The sequence below is a fragment of the Mus pahari genome, chromosome 10, assembly GCF_900095145.1.
Source record: "Mus pahari chromosome 10, PAHARI_EIJ_v1.1, whole genome shotgun sequence".
NCBI classification, from domain to species: domain Eukaryota; kingdom Metazoa; phylum Chordata; class Mammalia; order Rodentia; family Muridae; genus Mus; species Mus pahari.
The window spans coordinates 34048626-34071260 of NC_034599.1; the positions used below are offsets into that span (position 1 = coordinate 34048626).

Here is a 22635-nt window from a genome sequence, read left to right on the forward strand (position 1 = left end):
TGCAAATGTAAACATTGGTAATTTTCCTTTAAAAGTATCTTCTGTCCATTTGTCAAAATCCATAAATCAGATTTAGCAACATCTTAGTAATATGAGATAAACTATTTTTTCTTAGGAATTTAGTTTTAATAGTGTGCTTAATAATGTAGCTGTATATATATATATATATATATATATATATATATATATATATTCCTAGATATTTCTGTAATTTACATTTCAAATATTTTCCCCTTTCCAGGTTTCTCCTCTGAAGATCCCCTACTCCTTCCCCCTTCCACCTTCCCCAGCTCATCAAACAATCCCACCTCCACTTCCTGGCCCTAGCATTCTCATATACTGGGGTATAAAACCTTCACATGAGTAAGGGCATCTTCTCCCATTGCTGGGTGAGTAGGCCATCCTCTACTACATATGCAGCTAGAGCCATGAGTCCCACCATGTGTTTTCTTTAATAGGTGGTTTAATACTAGGAAGCTCTGGGGATACTGGTTAATTCATATTGTTGTTCTTCCTATGAGGCTGCAAACTCCTTCAGTTCCTTGGGTACTTTCTCAAGATCCTTCACTGGGGACCCTGTGCTCTGTCCAATGGAGGGCTGTGAGCTTCCACTTCTATATTTGTCAGGCACTGGCAGAGCCTCTCAGGAGACAACTACAGTAGGCTCTTGTCAGCAAGCACTTGTTGGCATCCACAATAATGTCTAGTTTTGGTGTTTGTTTATGGGATGGATCCCCAGGTGGGGCAATCTCTGTATGGTCATTCCTTCAGTATCAGCTCTGAACTTCGTCTCTGTAATGCCTTCCATGGTTATTTTTTCCCTCTTCTAAGAAGGATCAAATTATCCACATTTTGGTCTTCCTTCTTGGGTTCATGTTTTGCAAATTGTATATTGGGTACTCTTAACTTCTGAGCTAATATCCACTGATCAGTAAGTGCATATCACGTGTTCTTGAGTTGTCTCACTTAAGATGATATCCTCCACATCCATCCATTTGTATAAGGATTTGTTGTACAAAGCTTAAGTCTAACTGGATCAAGGAACTCCAAATAAAACAAGAGATAATGAAACTTAGAGGAGAAAGTGAGGAAGAGCCTTGAACATATGGGCACAGGAGAAAAATTGCAACAGAACACCCGTAGTTTGTGCTGTAAGATCAAGAATTAACAAATGGGACCTTATAAAATTGCAAAGCTTCTATTGGGCAAAGGACACTGAATAAAACAAAAAGGAAACAAATAGATAGGGAAAGCTCTTTACTAATTCTATATCTGATCAATGACTAATATCCAATATATACAAAGAACTCAAGAAGTTGGACTGCAGAAAACCAAAGAACCGTATTAGAAATTGGGTACAGAGCTAAACAAAGAATTCTCAACTGAGGAATATCATATGGCTGAGAACACCTAAATAAATGTTCAACAACCTTGGTCATCAGGGAAATGCAAATCAAAACAACCCTGTGATTCAACCTCAAACCAGTCAGAATGGCTAAGATCAAAAACTCAGGTAACAGCAAGTACTGAGTACATTGTAGAGAAAAAGGAACACTACACCACTGCTGGTAGGATTACAAGCTGGTACATCAACTTTAGAAATCACTTTAGATGTTCATCAGAAAATTGCAAATAGTACTAACTGAGGATCCACTATATACCACTCCTGGGCATATATGCAGAAGTTCCTCCAATATAATATAAGGACCCATGCTCCATTATGTTCATTGCAGCCTTATTTATAGAAACCAGGAACTAGAAAGAACCCAGATGTCCCTCAACAGAGGTATGGATACTGAAAAAGGGGTACATTTATACAATGGAATACTACTCAGCTTTTAAAAACAATGAATTCATGCAATTCTTAGGCAAATCAATCGAAATAGAAAATATCATCCTGAGAGTGTTAACCCAATCACAAAAGAACACACATGGTATCTACTCACTGACAAGTAGCCATTTGCTCAGAAACTTGGAATACCCAAGATACAATTCACAAAACACATGAAACTCAGGAAGAAGGAAGACCAAAATGTGTACACTCAATCATTCATAGAAGGGGGAATAAAACCCGTGGAGGAGTTAGAAAAACAATGTGTGTAGCAGAGCCTGAAGGATGACCATTCAGAGACTGCCCCACATGGAGATCCATTCCATACACCATCACCAGACCCTGACAATTTTGTGGATGCCAGCCAACAAGTGCTTACTGATAGAAGCCTGTTATAGCTGTCTCCTGAGAGATTCCACCAGTGCTTGATAAATACAGAGGTGGATGCTCATAGCCTACCATTGGACTGAGCACAGTGAAGGAGCTAGAGAAAGACTCAAGTAACTGAAGGGTTTACCATCCCCATAGGAGGAACTAACCAGTACCCAAAGAGCTTCCAGGGACTAAATCACCAACCAAAGAGTACACATGGTGCAACTCATGGCTCCATCTGCATATGTAGCAGAGGATGGTCTAGTTGGGCATCAGTGGGAGGAAAGGCCCTTGGTCCTGTGAAGGCTCTATGCCCCAATGTAGGGCAACGCCCAAGGCCAGGAAGCAGGTGTGGGTGGGTTGGTGAGCAAGGGGACGAGTGATGGACAGGGGATTTTCAAGGGGAAACCAGGAAAGGGGACAACATTTAAAATCTAAAGCAAGTAAATATCTAATAAAAAAGAATAATGTCATTGATTTCTTTTTTTTCCACTTTGGTTTATTCTATTCTATGTCTCTGGGCAATCCAACCTCTGGGTCCTACCCCTCCAGGCTGTGTCAGTATGAGCCCCATTTCCTGGCATAGATCTCAAAAGGGATCAGTCATTGGATACTTCTACAATTTTCTGTGCCTCCTATATCCCAGTCCATCTGATAAGTAGAACTAATTATAGGTTGAAGCTTTTGGGGCAGATTTGGTGACACAAAGCTACCACTGGAAGTCTTGCCTTGTTAGAGATGACCTGTATAGTTTTCATATACACCATGCTAGGAGTGAAGCTTGGGTCACCTTAATTGATTTTTTTTTTTGATTTTCCACTTCCCTAGGGTTCTAGCTAATCCCATAGATGCCCCACACTTCCATTTTTTTTCTCTCCTACTACTCTCTCCCTCCATCTTCCTCCCAATCTGGACACTCCTGCTCCCTCCTCTACATCATTTCTCTCTAGGCCATTCCTAGTCTACCCACAAATCTATTCTTTTTCTCATGCCTAGTGAGATTGCTACTTATCTTCTCTGGTCTGTGGATTCTTCCATGGTTATCATTTGCTTTATGGATAATATCTACTTATAAATGAGCACATTCCATGTTTGTATTTTTGGGTTTGTAGTACCTCATACGGGATGATGGTCTTTCTATTTTCATCCATTTGCCTCAAATTTCATGATGTCCTTGTAATTAATAGCTCAGTAATACTCCATTGTCAAACTATACCACATTTTCTTTATTCGTTCTTTAGTCAAGGGATATCTAGGTTATTTCAGATTCCCTGTTCTGAAATGAATCAAACTTGTTTCTGGCTGATGTAAAGCTGTTCAACACAGGGAGTATTTGTAAAGTCTAGTTTTTCTGAATGAGAGCAGTAGTAAAAAACTAGAAAGAATAGTGAAAATAGAGACCCCATAAAAGTACTACTTTTACAAGGAACATGGCATCTATATGGGAAAGTTTCTACAGGGAGGTGGAAGGAAAGTGTAAGACCAATTCTAGCACTGAAGCTGTTGATAGAGCTATTAATTTTGTTCCTCAAATAAGTACAATTTTAAAACTTAATGAATTGTGTGAATATTAATTTTATCTTCAGCTGCTAGGTATAAAATATTTCTGAATATCAACAAGGCTGACAATATGGCTTAGTGATTTTATACAATCCTGCTTTTTATGGCTCTATTCATATCATGGCAGGAGTTAAATTCAGCACTTATAATGAGTTTGGAAAGCACAAAATCACACATAACAATGATTATGTACAAATTTTATTATATTACTTATCATTTTTTATGTTTCATTTGTTTTGTTTTGGAGGGATGTTTTTGTGTATGTGTTTCATTATATTTTGCTTATGATACTGGGTGTCTTCGTTAGAGTTTTACTGATGTGAAGAGAAACCGTGACCAAGGCAACTCTTATAAGGACAGTACTTAATTGGGCCTAGCTAATAGGTTCAGAGGGTTTGTCCAATATCATCAAGACTGGAACATGGCGACTTCCTGGCTGGCATAGTGCAGGAGGAGCTGAGAGTTCTACATCTTCATCTCAAGTCTGCTAACAGAATACTGTTTTCCAGGCAGCTAGCATGAAGGTCTTAAAGACCTCACCCACAGTGACACACCTACTCCAACAAGGTCACAAGCATTTCAACAGAGTTATACTTTCTAAACCTGCTATTCCTTGGATGGAGCATATACAAACCATCACACAGGAATTCTCTGTGTATCCCTGATGGGAACTGAAAAAAGGTGGCCCCAGGGGAGGTGGGGAAAGGGAAAGACCCACGTCCTGCCAGAGTTCCACCTATTCTCTGCTCAGTCAGACATGGGAGGGCTGCTAAATACCTTCCACTCATTCCTGGGTGGGCATTCCTCTATCCCACACTTCATGGGGTGGCCCCAGGGGCAGCCCTGCCTGGGGACCCCAGAGCTACTTTGCTAATGCCACTGGGGTTATAAGAGAGAGAGATAAGGGAAGAAGTTCCCAACACTGACCAGGTTGTGCAGTGAATCCTGATGAATAGAGACTCTCTATGGTTTTAGAGCTTTATTATAGAAAGGCAGGGAGAAAGAGAAAAGGTAGAAAGAAAGCGAGAAAGAGAGAGAAAGAGAGAGAGAGAGAGAGAGAGAGAGAGAGAGAGAGAGAGAGAGAGAGAGAAAGATAGAGAGAGAATGAGAGAAAGAGAGGAGAAGAGAGGAGAGAAGAGAGAAGACAGGAAATGGAAAGAAGAGAGAGGAGTGAGAGAAGTGAGTGGTAAGAGAAAAAAGGAGTGAGAGAGCGTGGTGGGGACTTAACAGCCACTTTTATGGCCTTTAATGTTTTAATGTTTTGCGTTTTATCATTTTAATATGTAATTATGATGCAGATATAAATATCTTATATCATTTTCAAACTAGGGTGCAAATGTAAACATTGGTAACTTTCCTTTAAAAGTTTCTATTGAGCTTGGTGTGGTGGCGCATGCCTTTAATCCCAGCACTTAGGAGGCAGAGGCAGGTGGATTTCTGAATTTGAGGCCAGNCTGGTCTACAAAGTGAGTTCCTGGACAGCCAGGACTACAAAGAGAAAGCCTGGTCTTGAAAAACAAAACAAAACAAAGCAAAACAAAACAAAACAAAACAAAACAAAACAAAACAAAACAAAAGATTCTTCTGTCCATTTTTCATAATCAATAAATGAGATTTATTAACATCCTTAACAATGTCAGCAAAACAATTTCTCCCTAGCAATTTAGGATTTAATAGTATATTACGCTAATAATGTTACATTTATGTAGCAAGTATCAGATTACTCTTTATGAAATAAAAAGCAACTATCTTTTCTATTTTAAAAAATTAAGTTATTTTTACACTCCATATTTTATCCCCCCTATCCACCATCTGAATCTTCTATTCCCATACCTCCTCCCCATTCCCATGTCTCCACATGGATACCTCCATTCCCCCACCCTACCTCACCTCTTAACTCCCTGGGGCCTCCAGTCTCTTTAGGGTTAGGTGCATCATCTCCGAATGAACACATACTCTGCAGTCCTCTCCTGTATGTGTGTTGGGGGCCTCGTATCAGCTGGTCTATGCTGCCTGTTTGGTGTTCATGAGAGATTTTTGGAGTCCAGATTGAGACTGCTGGTCCTCCTACAGGATCATCCTTCTCCTCAGCTTCTTTCAGCCTTCCCTAATTAAAAATCAGGGGTCATTTGCTTCTGTCCATTGGTTGGGTGTCATCAAGCTGTATTTAAATAAGAGAGCATTATATATCCAAAGCAAACACTTGAGAATGTGATGCACCAGAAGATTTCAGGTCCTGGATATATCTCTGCTGGTAAAAGAGAAAAGTGTAGAGATTTAAACATCATTATGTCCTTACCAAAAACTTTCCAAAACAGAACCTTGTAATGAAACAAGTGCCAGCATTGTAACACTAAATTGTAAACAAGGACTTGCAGGAGGCTTAGTGTGGCTAATTGTGACAAAAAACAAAACAAAACAAAAAAACAAAATCAAAAGAAAACCAAAAATCTCTGAGAGGAGTTACATGAGAGGCTTTATACTTCTCATTTGTTTTCTTCTCTTTAATATTTTTATTTTACACTTAATTTAATTGCCTTCACTGATTTATTTTACATCCTACTCATTGTCCCTCTCCTGTTTACACCCTTCCACAATCCTTTATCTTTCCCACCACTCTCCTTCTCCTCTAAGCAGGTGGGAAACATGAAACATCCTGGGTATGCCTCCCACCCTGGAACTTCTAGTCTCTGTGAGTCTAGGCCTTTTCTCTCTCACTGTAACCAGACAATGGAGTCAAGCCAGTAGAACATATGGACATACAGGCAATTGCTTTTGGGATAACCCCTGCTCCAGTTTTCAGGACCTATATGAAGTTAATTGCACATCTACTACATATGAGTTGGAAATCTAGGTCCAGCCTGTTTAAGGGTCCCAAGAGTTGGAGTTAGTTGACCATGCTGGTGTTTCTGTGGAGTTCCTGAACCATCAGAGTCAACAATCCTTCCTCCTATTCTTCCAAATTAGTCCACAAGCTCCATCCACTGTTTGGCAGTGGGTATCTATAACTTTCTGAATCAGCTGCTAAGTAGAGCCTCTCAGAGAACAACATACTCCTGAAATCATAACAGAGTATCGTTAATAATGTTAGGAATTGGTTCTTACACATGGGATGTGTCTCAATTTGGACCAATTATTGGTTTGCTATTCCCCCAATCTCTACTTTTCATTAGTCCTACATTTCTTGTAGACAGGATAAATCTTGAGTTCAAAAATTTGTGGGTAGGTTGGTGTCTCTATCAATGCACTGGGGTTTCTGTCTGGCTAGAGTAGGTGACCTCTTCATCTTCCATATCCTCAATGTAGTGAATCACAGCTAAGGTCACCCCCATTGAGTCTTGTGTGCTTACCTTATTCCAAGTTTCTGTCTATTCCTGGAGATGCCCTTTTCCTCCTCATCTCCATGAGTTGGAGATTTCCCTTCATTTATCGTGGACATCTAGCCATTTCTCCTGTCTACCTCCACACCTGATCCTGAATACTCCATTCCCCTCCCCATTCTCCTACATCATAGTTCCCTCTGTCCATCTGCTTCTTATGACTATTTTCTTCCTCCATATAATTTAGATTCAATTTTCTCACTTAGGCCTTCTTTCTTGTTTAACATAATTGTATTTGTAGATAAAATAAATCTAATAACAGACATGTGGGAAATACCCATGAGGTCAATGGTATAGGAGACAATTTCCTGAACAGAACACCAATGGCTCAGGTTCTAAAATCAACAACTGGCAAACGGGACTGCATGAAACTGAAAAGCTTTTATAAGGCAAGGACACTGTCAATAGGACAAATCACATCAGCACACAGTCTTGGAAATTATCTTCACCAACACTACAACTGACAGAGGTCTAATATCCAAAATTTACAATGAACAAATGAAATTTGACACCAACAACCAAAATATCCCAATTCAAAATGGGGTAGAAAACAAAACAGAATTCTCAACAGAAGAATTTCAAATGGCTGAGAAGCACTTAAAGAAATTTTCAATGTAATTAGTCACCAGGAAATTGCAAATCAAAACAACAGTGAGACTCCATCTTACAACACTCAGAATGGCCAAGATGAAAACCTCTAGAGATAGCACCTGCTCTTGAAGATGTAGACCAAAGGGAACACTCCTCTAATCCAGGTGGGAGTGCAAATTTGTACAACCACATGGGAAATCAATTTGGCCCTTTCTCAATTTACTCAGAGCAGTGAAATAAGCAAACTTACTCACTGCTACATCTCTCCAACCCCAATTTTTCATATTCTTAATTCATTTAACAGATAATATAAAATTCAAAGTTTATTGTAATAGCAATGAAAGCAACTATCATTATATGCATGTATAAAGAAATGATTTATAACAGTAATACAAGACTAATCTATCTTTTGATATCTAGCACTATGTTAATTTTTTATTAGTAGTAGGTTCAACTCTATGGTTAATGATCTACCCAGCCATGTGTTTGTGACTCAGTTAATAGTACTTGGAATGACTTTCATCTTGGAGATAAGGGCACAGATCTAAATATTACAGTTACTCCCATATTATTTTTGTCACTCATATAGCATTAAACAAATCTTTGAAGGGAAATCAAGGATCACAACTAAGCAGCACTACTGGTTTTTCTCCTCTAATAGAATGAAAAATACATGTCTGTGTGATGAAAGCTAGTCAGTGAGGTTGGCAATTTGAAGTTGGTTCTAATATGACTTCTCTATACCCTATGGGACAAGTACATGTTATTTTCACTGATTAGGTCTTACCATGAAGACTAGATGGTAACTCTTAGTTAGGGTTCCTATAGCTATTATCAAGCACTATAACAAATTTTCAATTTGGAAAGCTGATGAATTCACTATCCCAGACCCCTTATTGTTCAAATTTGCTTTGGGTTTCCTGGGTATTTGAGATTTCTGGTAAACTTTAGCATTATTTTTTTTCAGTTTTAATGAAGGGAAAGAATGTATTGCGTTTGTAGACTATTTTTGATAGGCTGCTATTTCTACAATATTATCACAACAAGAAGGTAGGGAGTCTTCAGCCCTTGGGATTTTCTTTCTTTTTTTTTTTTCATTTTTGTCATAAATCTATACTGAATATATCCTTCATTTCTTTAAATTTATTCTAAAATATTTAACTACTGAACACTATTGTGAATGGTATTCTTTTCATGTTTTGTTTTATTTTTTATAGGTGCCTGCTGGTCTATGTGTGTTGATTTTATATTATTATACTTTGCTAAATGCTTTATCTTCTGTACGTTCTTTTGTTGCTGTTTTTTGTTTTGTTTTGTTTGTTTTTTTTTTGTTAGTGTCTTAGGTTTTTCTATGTGTAGGATCATATCATATACCACTAAGGATACCTTGATTTCTTCTTCCATTTATATCTCACTTACATCCACACAAACTCTATATTTAACAAGAGTGAAGAGAGTAGACATTCTCATCTTATTCATGATTATATATAATTATTTGAATTTTCATTATTTAACATCATGTTTGCTCTAGGCTTGTATATTATTTTTATGATGTTCAGATATATATTTTTCATTCCTAGATTCTCCAGGGATTTATTATGAAGAGATATTGCATTTAGTCAAAGCCTTTAAGTCATCTAATGAGGTGATCACATTAGAAAAAAATGAGCTGCTGTTCAAATGGTTATATCTTCATATGTGATGCGGTCTTTGTAGGGGGACGTATTGATTCCCCATTTGGTTCTTGATTGTGACAATAAAGACACTGGAAATCACCTTCTGGACAAAGGAGAAAAGTTGGAATTTCCTGGTCCCAGGGGTAGTAGAAAAACACCAAGATAAAGAGGTTCCTTTTTTTCCCACAAATTTAATGTAAGACCTGGGGGCAACTAGAACCAGTGGTGGCCTCTGCCACCATCAGATTTCTGATGTAGGAGAGCTGGTGAATAAAGAGCAAAAGATTCTTCACCCAGGAGGTGTGTTATGTGTCTGGTATTAAAGTGTAAGAACTTTCTGGTCTTTTCATTCCACAGAACAAAAGTGGCAAGAGAAAAGGCACAGCAGAGGTGGTCAACAGCAGCTTGGCTGGGAAAGCCACAGGGTGGTGGAGAGGGATCTCAGCTTCTGGAATTCCTGGAAAATGCATTATCTGGCAGTAGCTAAAGCTGAGTGAGGCAGGCAGCTGTTGATCCCATAGCCTAGCTGAGCACAGAAGAGCTCTTGAGATAGATCAAGCTGGTTTGTAATAGTACATGCTACAGGTCTTTCCTGTGGCATTCAATATTTTTATTTGTTATTCATATTTAGTGTTTCAGTATTCTATTACCAGGGGATTCCTTTTGGGTTCTTTCTACTTAGTGGACCATATTCCCCTTGCTCTGTGATAAGCATTTTCTTCCTTCAATTTAGAAAATGCTGTTTTTGTTTCTGTGTGCCTGCCTCCTCACATATCTGCTTTCGTTTCTTTATGTCTTGTTCTCCTCTTAAAATTTCCTGCTAAATTTTTTAAAAAAATTATGAAACAAACATTTTTCATACAGTCTTTTTTGATCACATTTTTTCCTTCCCAAATATCTTCCCCCTGAACTGCACTGAAATTCAAGATCACATCAAATACCTCTCTCTCTGAAAAATTAAACAAATAAACAAGCCCAAAAGTTAAGATAAAACAAAAAATGCAAAGTAGTTATTAAGTCTATTTTGTGTTGACTAACTATTAATGAGTGTAAAGCCTGTCTGGAATTTGATTGATGTACCTAGGGTATTTCTATAGAGGAAAAAAACCTGAGTTTCAGTCTTACATTTGAACATGTTCATTCAGTGATTTTTAGTAAGTACATTTTCTGTGCCTTTATTCGTATTTCTTCTTTTATTACCATAGATTTCATGCTTTCATTTTATCCTATGGTTCTGTTCATAGGTTTTATTAGATTTATTTTCTTTGAATGACTGATCTACTACTCCTTTGTCTTCAATCCCTGATACTATCTCTTATACTTGATTAAATTTACTGGTGTGGATTTATATTACATGTTTTGTTTGGTTTCTTCAATTGTGTTGCTTACAGTTTTATTTCATTTGCATTTTCTTCAGAAATTCAATTTTTTTAAATTAACTAATTAATTAAAATATATTTTTATCCTTAATTGTTTAACTTATTTTCTTATCGATTTTTATTTTCTACAGTCTACAGTCATTATTAACATCGTATTTTAATTCTTTGACCATATTTATAATTTCTGTTTTGTATTATTTGTCTTGTTGTCATCTTTCTTATTTTCATAGCAATAAAACAGCTTGCTTTTGTCTTTTGTCTGTGTACTTTTGTGGTTTCAATCTGAGACATGAGAATGTGGAGTCAGAAGCTTGGTAGTGTCTCTTGTTATGGATGTTTGCTCTACCTTTGTCGTGTGGTTATTGGGATCTGGGTAATTCTCATGAAGGTTTCAGGTTTTTGAGCAACCAAATGAGCTTAAGGTTTAGATTCAGTGTTGATATGCAATTGGAATATCAGAAGTTGTTCTAATTCTCATTCCATCTATGCAAAGTTCAGTTTCTTAGTATAATCATCAACCCAATGATTTTCACATGTTCTTATTGTAGATAATCAGAAGTTTGGGGAAGTGACACAGAGATGATTTCCAGGAAATGGATCGTGGAACTGGAAGATACAGGCTTTGTCTGGAGGTCAGGTATTATAGGCTATAGGCAATGGAGAGGGGCTCTGTCTCTTTAAAACCAGATAGATAGCTTCTTAGGAACAATACCTGATCTCACCCTCTGAACTTTCCATGCATGCGTGTACAGCCATTCACATATATCTACATGTTCAATTTAACATAAAAGTATAAACATGCATATAGAAAAACAAAAAATAAAACAAAAGAGCTTGTGAAATTTATGTAAAATGCATTTTAACCAAGCCCGAAAATAACATATGAAACACAGAATTGTTAATAAACAATATTATTTTGGAACATATTGGATGCCATATGTCTATATTAGGGGAAAATATTGAGAAGAATTACCAAGGACTAGTAATTATTTTCTGAATACTCAGAAGTGACCTAAGGAGAAGATATGAGGTAAGATATTGTGGAAAATAGTATTAAGAAAGACATGGAAGAAAAATAATGTCAAAAAAAATCTCATAAAATGAAGAACTATTACACACTGACTAAATTAAAATATATTCAACTCAAACTATGTAGTAGCCCTAGATTATGAGCTAATAAAACATTTTGTACATTATACTTGTCAGAAAAATTATCTTCTTTCGATCATTTTTTTCAGAGAATTTTTCACATCCTTGTTCCTCAGACTGTAGATCAGGGGGTTGAGCATGGGAACAAGGATGGTGTAAAATATAGAAGACACTTTTCCTTCATCCATAGAATGGGAAGGAGAGGGGTTGAGATACATAAATGCAGCAGAACCAAAAAAGACAGCAACAGCTGAGATGTGGGAGCTGCAGGTACTGAAGGCTTTGGATCTGCCCTCAGTGGATTTAATGCGTAGGATGCTGATAATGATGAAAACATAAGAACTGAGTATAGTCAAGTTTGGGAAAATGGTACTAATTAGACTAAAAATCAGAATTACAAGCTCATTCACAAAAATATTAGAGCATGAGAGATTAAGGATAGAAATGAGGTCACAGAAATAATGGTTGATCAAATCAGATCTGCAGAAATCAATCCTAAATGTACACCCTACATGAACTGATGCACAAACTATTCCTATAATGTACACTCCTAAAACCAGCGAAAGGCACTTATGTTGAGACATGATGATACTGTAGAGCAAGGGGCTACAGATGGCAACATAGCGATCATATGCCATTGCAGCCAGCATGTAGCATTCTGAAATAGCAAAAAGGAGAAAGAAGTAAAGTTGAATCATGCACTCAGGATAGGAGATTTCATTCTTCTCCATCACAAAGTTCACCAGCATTTTTGGAGTAATAAGAGTAGATTGGCAGAGGTCAATGAAGGACAGACTGCTGAGGAAGAAGTACATGGGTGTGTGAAGGTGTGAGCTAAGCAGGATGAGGATGATCATGCCCAGGTTCCCCAGCACTGTGAGCAGGTAGATTCCAAGGAAGAGGAGGAAGAGGGGCAGCTGCAGCTCTGGTTGGTCTGTTAAGCCAGAGAGGAAGAATTTGGTCACTGTAGAGTGATTGCCTTTTTCCATGCTCTCAGGCAGATTCTGAAAGGAAAAATGAACTTTAGAGGGGCACAGTTGCTCTTCTTTTGGAAGAAGGTACCACCTTAAATTCTACATGAACATTTCTTGCTGTACCCTATTTACTATCTGGAAATCATCTCACTTTAATATTTTCTAAATTTGAGGGTTTTTTAACCAGAAAATTAATATTTTTATAGAAAATATTTTATTTGTTTTGTATTGTTAAAAACTTTTGTACAGTATTTCAATGTTTCCAACCTTTGGACTTAGTATTTCTAAATACTATTTCTAAATGTCACCATTTATTAAGAGATACAGCTCAGAATATGAAGTAGCAGATTTGAATCATGACTTTAAAAGCTTTTCCCAAAAACAATTAACACATAAATCACAGAGATATGTCTATTAAATGACAATTACTGGCAAACATTCCAGAATAAGAATTTTACGTTTCGAATTTTCTTTTTGTTCCTTCAACCTTTGTGAATAGAGAGTGTCAAAGCAGAGACATAGAAACAGAAAGCAAAAATTACAAATTTTCTTCCTTGTTCTGTTACATAATAAATATAGTTATTGATTATTTCACAAAATAAGCATTCATAATTTTTTAGTATTGACTTAATGTTATTTGCAGATGATATTATGGTATATATAAGAAACTCCAAAAAAATCCTTAAAGTAACACCTATAGCTTACAAACACTGTCAGAAAAGTGAGAGGATACAACATTAATTTACATAAATGAGTAGCCCTTCTATATACAAATAACAAATTTACTGAGAAGGAAACCATGGAAAAAATTCCTTTCACAGTAGCCCCACATAATATATAAAATATTTTCACCAAATAAGTGAAAGATTTCTATTAGGAGAAAAGAAGGGATACTGCGGAGAAGGATTTGTATGGGTGGAACTGGAAGCAGAGGATGGAGGGAGAGGAGGGTACACCATCCCGATGTAAATTAAATAGTTATAATAATAATAATAGCAATAATAATAATACATCAGCTAACTGGCCCATGTGAAATAATGTTCAAATTATTTTCTGGCTTCCATAAACATTCAAACACATATATACAAACACACACACACACACACACACACTCACACACACACACAAACTTCCCCCCAAAAGGTAGAAGGTAAAAGGCAGTTCCTTAAGAAAGTACTAAATGAAACAAGTCTAGACCAATAGCTATAACTTGCAATATGATTTGCAAACGAAACAGTTTGATTTGGGGTTGTAATTCATTCACGAACAGTGTAAAATCTTTAGTTAAAAAAACAGATTTTGTGTTATTAATTCATTGACATTGGTTATTAATTAATGACATTGTTATTAATTCATTTGACATTTTAGTCAAAACTGACCAAAGACATCTTGGAGAATCAAATTCACAACAAACTTCCATTCTCTAATCCACACAGTAAAACATGGACCGCTGAATCTTTCACAGAAGGGGAATTAAAATAGTATCAGAGGTGGACAGAGGGAGGTAACTGGGTGGGAGAGAGGATAGGGAATGGAGTATTCTGGGGTAGGGAACAGATCAGATGTGGAAAGTTCAGGAAAGTGAGAATGGAAAGAGGTGGCAGGGGTAGGGTGTGTGTCTGTGGGATCAGTAATCACTAACACTAGCTGGAAACTTGGGGTATAGGGAGGCCTCAAGTGTCTTTGGGGGGAAACTCATACTGAGACTCCTAGCAGTGGGGAAAATAAATCAGGAAGTGTCTGCTTTCTGTAGCCAGGTATTATGGGTGGGTTGCTGTCCTTGTTTCTCAAAGTGGAGAAACAAGGACAGCAACCCACCCATAATACCTTCAACCCAAAATATGACTAAAAGTTATACTGTGGGGCAATGTGCTATACATAGACAGCCTGGTCTCCAGTTGAGCTTAGGTCTTGATCCTTGGTGGGACCCCATCAGTATTAATTTCCACCTACATGGGACAGAAGACTTTTGATCATGTCTCCTGGACCACTGACTCCTGTTGAAGTTACTGCCCCCACAGGCCCCACAAGAGAGGCATGTGGCTATCACTTAGACAATGTCCCAAGCTTCTGGGATTCTGGCTAGACTCCTCCTGACAGTTAACTTGCAACAGCAAAATAGCCCAGCCCACTATAAGAGGGGATGCTTGGCCCCACCTCTCTCTCTCTAAGCTTTGACCTCTCTTACTCTCTAGCCTTCCTTCTCTCTCTCTCTCTCTCTTTCCCCTTCTTCCCACGTGACCATGGCCAGCCTTTCCCTCTTTCTTTCTACCTTCTCTCTTTCCTCCTGCATCACATACATCACAATTCAATTGGAAATTTTGAACATATAATTCTGATAAGTATAAGCAGAAATATTTTTAGTAATCATAGTTTCACTCATATACTAGTTGCAATTTGTGATTTATTTTCAAATAAAACAAACTTATTTATTTGAAATTAAATTTTCCTATGTTGGGATAATGAAATATAGTAAAATAATACAGACCAAGCAGTTAAGACCAGCAGGGACCAAAGAGAGAAACCAAGAAAATGTAATGGAAGATTTCTGGAGTTTCCTGATAACTTAGTCATTCATTAAATAACAATTGAAGGAAATTAAAGTTATGACACTATACTGGAGAACTGTAACAGTGTTAATGTACTGACAATACATAATGGTAATAAATTGTATAACAGTTCACATACTGCCATCAAGACACTCTCCTAGGAATTTGTAAGTTAAATTCATTTTGAAAATCTGTCTAAACTTGATTAAAATCTAATGTTAATTATTACAAAATTCTGTGATATTATCTTACAAAACAATAAAAAATGGTTTAACTTGAGAAAAATGTTGACAAAATTTATATTCCATACAAAATAGTATGTGTAATATTTAAGTTTAAATGCATAATCAGGTAATTTCTCTATCTCAAGGAAAACAAGAAACTGATTTGAACATCATTTTCATCCAAACTTTTAAGTAAAAGGCAATTAGTTATAAGAAAAACATTCAACAATATCGATCAAAATGCAAATTCATTCACAATTGAACACTAATATAACCTTGCAACATTTACATTAAAATGTAAGATGAGGAAAGCAAGTGTACCAGTTGAAGTTAGTTTACCACATTCAACAGCTTGTGAGAAAATATAACTACTTTTTACATAAAATCATGTTCCTAAGAAAATATATCTGTACTATTCTTAGTTAAAAACATTTTTCAGAAAAATAAAGCTGTTTAAGATAACTGAGTATTTAGAATCTTACTGCTTTTAACTTGCATGGAGTCAGTGAATATGTAATAAAGTATTATTAGAAAACAAAAATCTGTAGAAACACTGTTCATGCCAGAATCCACCTGCATTTCTTCTCAATGTTGAGGATTACACCCAGTGTCTAAGTTTGTTAGATAACTGCTTTATGGCTGAGCTATATCCCCAGGCCTAGGTTCTCTGAGACAACATCTACCACTTTCTGATGAACTTTATCTTACTGTGATGTGCTTTGGATGATGTCCAACTTAATCCCAGCAAGAACACTGGAACTGGAGATACTTGCCACTTTATACCTCATCAGACTTTCTACTGTGTTGTAAAGGAAACTCAAGTCACCTTCTTTTGTGCTGAGAGGAGTTCAGGGTTTCTCTGCCTCGGGATCTGAGATGTGGTGTTTGTACAATGATGTTCATGGCATGTGTGTACTGTCAAAACTTGAACACCTTCATTGTCCCCACTATCAATTCTTTCAGATGCCCTTGAAGATTTTCATGGTTTAATCATTAGTTGCCCCAGGGAATCAATTAGACTTAAGTTTATTACACACTTCATCAAGATTAAAACATTAGAAACTTAGAAATAGAAATGACGTCATTCCCCTCTTTGCGAGCCTGGCTCATAGACTAACCTCAGACTGGAAGCTTTTGACAAATTCTATTTCCTACTAGCATGATAATGTCTTTGTCTGTGACAACGCTTCAAAACTTTCAATTCAATTCTAAAAACACTTCAGGGATTCTTTAGCTATCTAAAATGCACATTGCTATTTACAACAGAATTAATTGAAAAAGACAGTATAAACATCCATTCACTTCATGTATCTTTCCAGTAAGGTACTCTAAAGAGAATGTTACTACAGTATATACAAGGGAAAACTAGAAATCAATAACATGATATAAACTATTCCATGTAGACATGATTTTATTGAAAGATCAACACTGATTGATTATAAGGTTCTGAAGTATTTTCTTAATCTGCTTGTGGACGTTGTACATCGTGGTGCGCACTAGGCTCCGCACCACGATGTACAACGTCCACAAGCAGTCCCTTCAGAAAAAGGCAGGCCTCCCACTGATATCAACCACCTATAAGATATCAAGTTGCAGCAAAACTGTGTACCTCTCTCCTCTCTAAGCAGGAGGAGGTAACCCAGTAAGAGAACAGGGTCCCAAATTCAAGCAACAAAGTCAGAGTCAGCCTTGTGCTCACTGTTAGGATTCACATAAGAAAACCTAGCTACACAACTGTACATACAGGCAGAAGGCATAGGTTTGTCCTATGTAGGCTCCCTGACTGATGGTGGAAGGTCTGTGAGCCCTTATAAACCAAGGTTAGCTGATTCTTTAGTTTTTCTTGAAGAGTCATTTACCACTGGGACTCCTACATTTTTTGCCCGCCTCTTGACCAGGATTTTCTTCCCTCTGTCTAATGTTTGATTCTCTGAAACAGTTTCTGTCAGTTTCTTTGTGAAGCATGTCTAATAATAATTGGGCTAGCCCCAATCTATGAGTATAGCAGACTTCCATTAAGAATTATTTCATTGACTTGATTTTTCCAGTTGTGTTTATTCTATCCCAAGTGTCTGGGCTATCCAAACTCTGGATCCTGGTGCTCCAGGCAGTGTCAGTAGGAGTCCCATTTCATGGCGTGGATCTCACAAGGAATGAGTCATCGGACACTTCTGTAATTTTCTGTGCCACATATACCACATCCCATCTATTGGGTACAACTAATTGTAGGTTGAAGATTTTGTGGCTGGTTTGGTGATCCAAAACTTCAACGGAAAGTCTTGCCTGGTTAGAGATGGCCTGTATAGGGTCCTCTTTATAGATTTTTTTTGGACTTTCCATTTCCCTGGTTTTCTATCTAATCCCAGAGATGCCCCACACTTCCAGTGGTCTCTTCTACATCTCTCTCCCTACATCTTCTTCCCAATGTTAGCCCTGCTGTTAACAACCCTACCCCACCCCTCTCTAGGGCATCCCTATGTCTACCCACACGTCTATTCTATTTCTCATGTATAGTGATATTGTTACTTATCTTCTCTGTTCTGTGAATTCTAGCATGACTTTACTTTAAGGCTAATATTCACTTATAAATGAGTGCATTCCCTGTTTGTCCTTTAGGTTTTGTAGGACCTGACACAGGATGATGATGTTTTCTATTTTCATCATTTGCTTGCAAATTTCATGATGTCCTTGTATTTAATAACTCAGTAACACCCCATTGTGCAGCTATACCACATTTTCTTTATTCATTCTTTGGCCAAGGAACACCTAGGTTATTTCAGATTTCCTCTTCTCAAATGACTCTAGCTTGTTTATGGCTGATGTAAAGCTATCCAACGCATAGAGTATATGTAAAGTCTAGTTTTCCTGAATGAAAGCAGTAGGGGGAAAAACTAGAAAGTTTAGTGAAATGAGAGGCTCCATGAAAATAATAGTTTTACAGGGAACATGGTCCCTATATGCATAAGTTTCTTCAAACGTAGACGGAAAATGTAAGACCAATTCAAGCATTACAGCTGGAGATAGAGCTATTAATTTTGTTCCTCCAAAGGTACAATTTTATACCTTAGTAGGAATTATGTGTACATTATTTTTATCTTGAATTTCTAGGTATAAAGAATTTCTGATTATCAACAATGATGACAATAGGCTTAGGGATTTCATACTATTTTGCTTTTTACGGTTCTGTTTACATCATGGCAGCAGTTAAATTCAGCACTTGTAATGAGTTTGGAAAACACAAAATAATACCTAACAATGTTTAAGTATGAAATTTATAATGATAGTAAATATCATTTTTTCAATTGTTTTGTTTTGCTTTGGAGGGACGTTATTGTGTATGTGTTTTGTTATATTTTGGTTTTGATACTGGATCCCTTAGTTATGATTTTACTGATGTGACTACACAGCATGACCAAGGCAACTCTTATAAGGACAGTCCTTAATTGGGGCTAGCTAACAGGTTCAGTGGTTTTTATCCATTATCATCAAGGCTGGAACATGGCAGTTTCCAGTCAGGCATGGTGTATCAAGGGCTGAGAGTTCTATATCTTCATCTGAAGGCTGCTAGCAAAATACTGTTTTCCAGTCATCTAGGATGAAGGATGAGGTCGTAAAGAGCTCACCCACAGTGACACACCTACTCCAAAAAGGCCACACCTACTTCGACAAGGTTACACCTTCTGATGCTGCCATTCCATGGATAGAACATATACAAATCATCACACAGGGTTTCTCTGTGTATCCCTTGCTTTCCTAGAACTATGCCTCTGGAGTGCTGTGATCTTAGACATGTACTCACAAAACTTATCTTCTTTTAATGATTTCCATTTATCATTTTAATATATAATTATCATGCAAATATGAATAACACATTTCATTTTAAATTGGAGTGCAAATGTAAACATTGGTAATTTTCCTTTAAAAGTATCTTCTGTCCATTTGTCAAAATCCATAAATCAGATTTAGTAACATCCTTAGTAATATGAGATAAACTATTTTTTCTTAGAAATTTGGTTTTAATAGTGTATATATATATATATATATATATATATATATATATCCTAGATTTTTCTGTAATTTACATTTCAACTATTTCCCCTTTCCAGTTTTCCCCTCTGAAGATCCCCTCCTCCTTCCTCCTTCCCCCTTCCACTTGCCCCAGCTCATCAACCAATCCCACTTCCTCTTCCTGGCCCTAGCATTCTCATATACTGGGGTATAAAACCTTCACATGACTAAGGGCCTCTTCTCCCATTGCTGGGTGTGTAAGCCATCCTCTACTACATATGCAGCTAGAGCCATGAGTCTCACCATGTTTTTTCTTTAATAGGTGGTTTAATACTAGGGAGCTCTGGGGATACTGGTTAATTCATATTGTTGTTCTTCCTATGAGGCTGCAAACTCCTTCAGTTTCTTGGCTACTTTCTCAAAATCCTTCACTGGGGACCCTGTGCTCTGTCCAATGGAGGGCTATGAGCTTCCACTTATGTATTTGTCAGGCACTAGCAGAGCCTCTGAGGAGACAACTATAGGAGGCTCTTGTCAGCAAGCAGTTGTTGGCATCCACAATAGGGTTTAATTTTGGTGGTTGTTTATGGGATGGATCCCCAGGTGGGGCAATCTCTGTATGGTCATTCCTTCAGTATCAGCTCTGAACTTTGTCTCTGTAATGCCTTCCATGGTTATTTTGTTCCCCCTTCTAAGAAGGATCAAAGTATCCACATTTTAGTCTTCCTTCTTCGGTTCATATGTTGTGTAAATTGTATCTTACATACTCTTAACTTCTGAGGTAATATCCACTTATCAGTAAGTGCATATCACGTGTTCTTGAGTTGTCTCACTTAGGATGATATCCTCCACATCCATCCGTTTGTATAAGAATTTGTTGTATAAAGCTTAAGTCTAAGTGGATCAAGGAACTCCTAATAAAACAAGAGATAATGAAACTTATAGAGGAGAAAGTGGGGAAGAGTCTTGAACATATGGGCACAGGAGAAAAATTGCAACAGAACGAACACCAATAGTTTGTGCTGTAAGATCAAGAATTTGCAAATGGGACCTTATAAAATTACAAAGCTTCTATTGTGCAAAGGACACTGAATAAAATTAAAAGGAAACAAACAGATGGGGAAAAGATCTTTACCAATCCTAAATCTGATCAAGGACTAATATCCAATATATACAAAGAACTCAAGAAGTTGGACTACAGAAAACCAAAGAACCGTATTAGAAATTGGGTACAGAGCTAAACAAAGAATTCTCAACTGAGGAATATCATATGGGTGAGAACACCTAAAGAAATGTTCAACATCCATAGTTAACAGGGAAAGGCAAATCAAAACTACCCTGTGATTCCACCTCAAACCAGTCAGAATGGCTAAGATCAAAAACTCAGGTAACAGCAAACACTGAGTACATTGTGGAGAAAAAGGAACACTAATCCATTGCTGGTAGGGTTACAATCTGGTACATCAACTTTGGAAATCAGATTAGAGGTTCATCAGAAAATTGCAAATATTACTACCTGAGGACCCACTAATACCACTCCTGGGCATATATGCAGAAGATGTTCCAATATAATATAAGGACCCATGCTCCATTATGTTCATTGCAGCCTTATTTATAGTAGCCAGGAGCTAGAAAGAACCCAGATATCCCTCAACAGAGGAATGGATATGGAAAAGGGGGTACATTTATACATGGAGTACTTACTACTCAGCTATTAAAAACAATGAATTCATGCAATTCTTAGGCAAATTGCTGGAAATAGAAAATATCATCCTGAGAGAGTTAACCCAATCACAAAAGAACACACATTGTATCTACTCACTGGCAAGTGGCTATTTGCTCAGAAACTTGGAATACAAGTTACAATTCACAAAACACATGAAACTCAAGAAGTCGGAAGACCAAAGTGTGGATACTCAATCATACTTAGAAGGGGGAACAAAACCTGTGGAAGGAATTAGAAAAACAATGTGTGTAGCAGAGCCTGAAGGATGACCATCCAGAGACTGCCCCACCTGGATATCCATTCCATACACCATCACCAGACCCTGACACTTTTGTGGATGTCAACAAGTGCTTATTGATAGAAGCCTGTTATAGCTGTCTCCTGAGAGATTCCACCAGTGCCTGACAAATACAGGGGTGGATGCTCATAGCCTACCATTGGACTGAGCACAAGGTCCCCAATGAAGGAGCTAGAGAAAGGACCCTAGGAGCTGAAGGGTTTACCATCCTCATAGGATGAACAAATATATGATCTAACCAGTACCCCAAGAGCTTCCAGGGACTAAATCACCAACCAAAGAGTACACATGGTGGAACTCATGGCTCCATCTGCATATGTAGCAGAGGATGGTCTAGTTTGGCATCAAGGGGAGGAAAAGACCTTGGTCCTGTGAAGGCTCTATGCCCCAATGTAGGGCAATGCCCAAGGCCAAGAAGCAGGTGTGGGTGGGTTGGTGAGCAATGGGAGGAGTGATGGACATGCGATTTTCATGGGAAACCAGGAAAGGGGACAATATTTAAAATCTAAATCAAGTAAATATTTAATAAAAAAGAATAATGTCATTGATTTCATTTTATCCACTTTGGTTTATTCTATTCTATTTCACTAATTAGGTCTTACCATCAAGACTAGATGGTAACTCTTAGTTAAGGTTCCTATAGCTATTATCAAGCACTTTAATAAACTTTCAATTTGGATAGCTGATGACTTCACTATTCCACACCCCTTATTGTTCAAATTTGCTTTGGGTTTCCTGGGTATTTAAGATTTCTGGTAACCTTTAGCATTATTTTTTTTTTCAGTTTTAATGAAGGGAAAGAATGTATTGCCTTTGTAGACTGCTTTTGATAGGCTGCCTTTTCTACGATATTATCTAAACAAGATTGTAGAGGGTGTTCAGCCCTTGGTATTTTCTTTCATTTTTTTTTTCATTTTT

The 22635-nt window shown here is 37.3% G+C and overlaps 1 protein-coding gene across 1 annotated transcript; it reads right to left on the bottom strand.

Annotated features, from left to right (window-relative positions):
- Window positions 1-12000: 12000 nt before the first annotated feature.
- Window positions 12001-12951, bottom strand: LOC110327987 (olfactory receptor 146). The gene has a single exon (XM_021207308.1). It carries the CDS (start codon window positions 12925-12927, stop codon window positions 12001-12003), a length of 927 nt encoding a protein of 308 aa, XP_021062967.1. The 5' UTR covers window positions 12928-12951.
- Between the last annotated feature and the right edge of the window lie 9684 nt (window positions 12952-22635).

What these genes read in the sequence shown, in the direction of transcription:
- LOC110327987 (XM_021207308.1), bottom strand. Translation starts at nt 12,927, where the DNA reads ATGGAAAAAGGCAATCACTCTACAGTGACCAAATTCTTCCTCTCTGGC.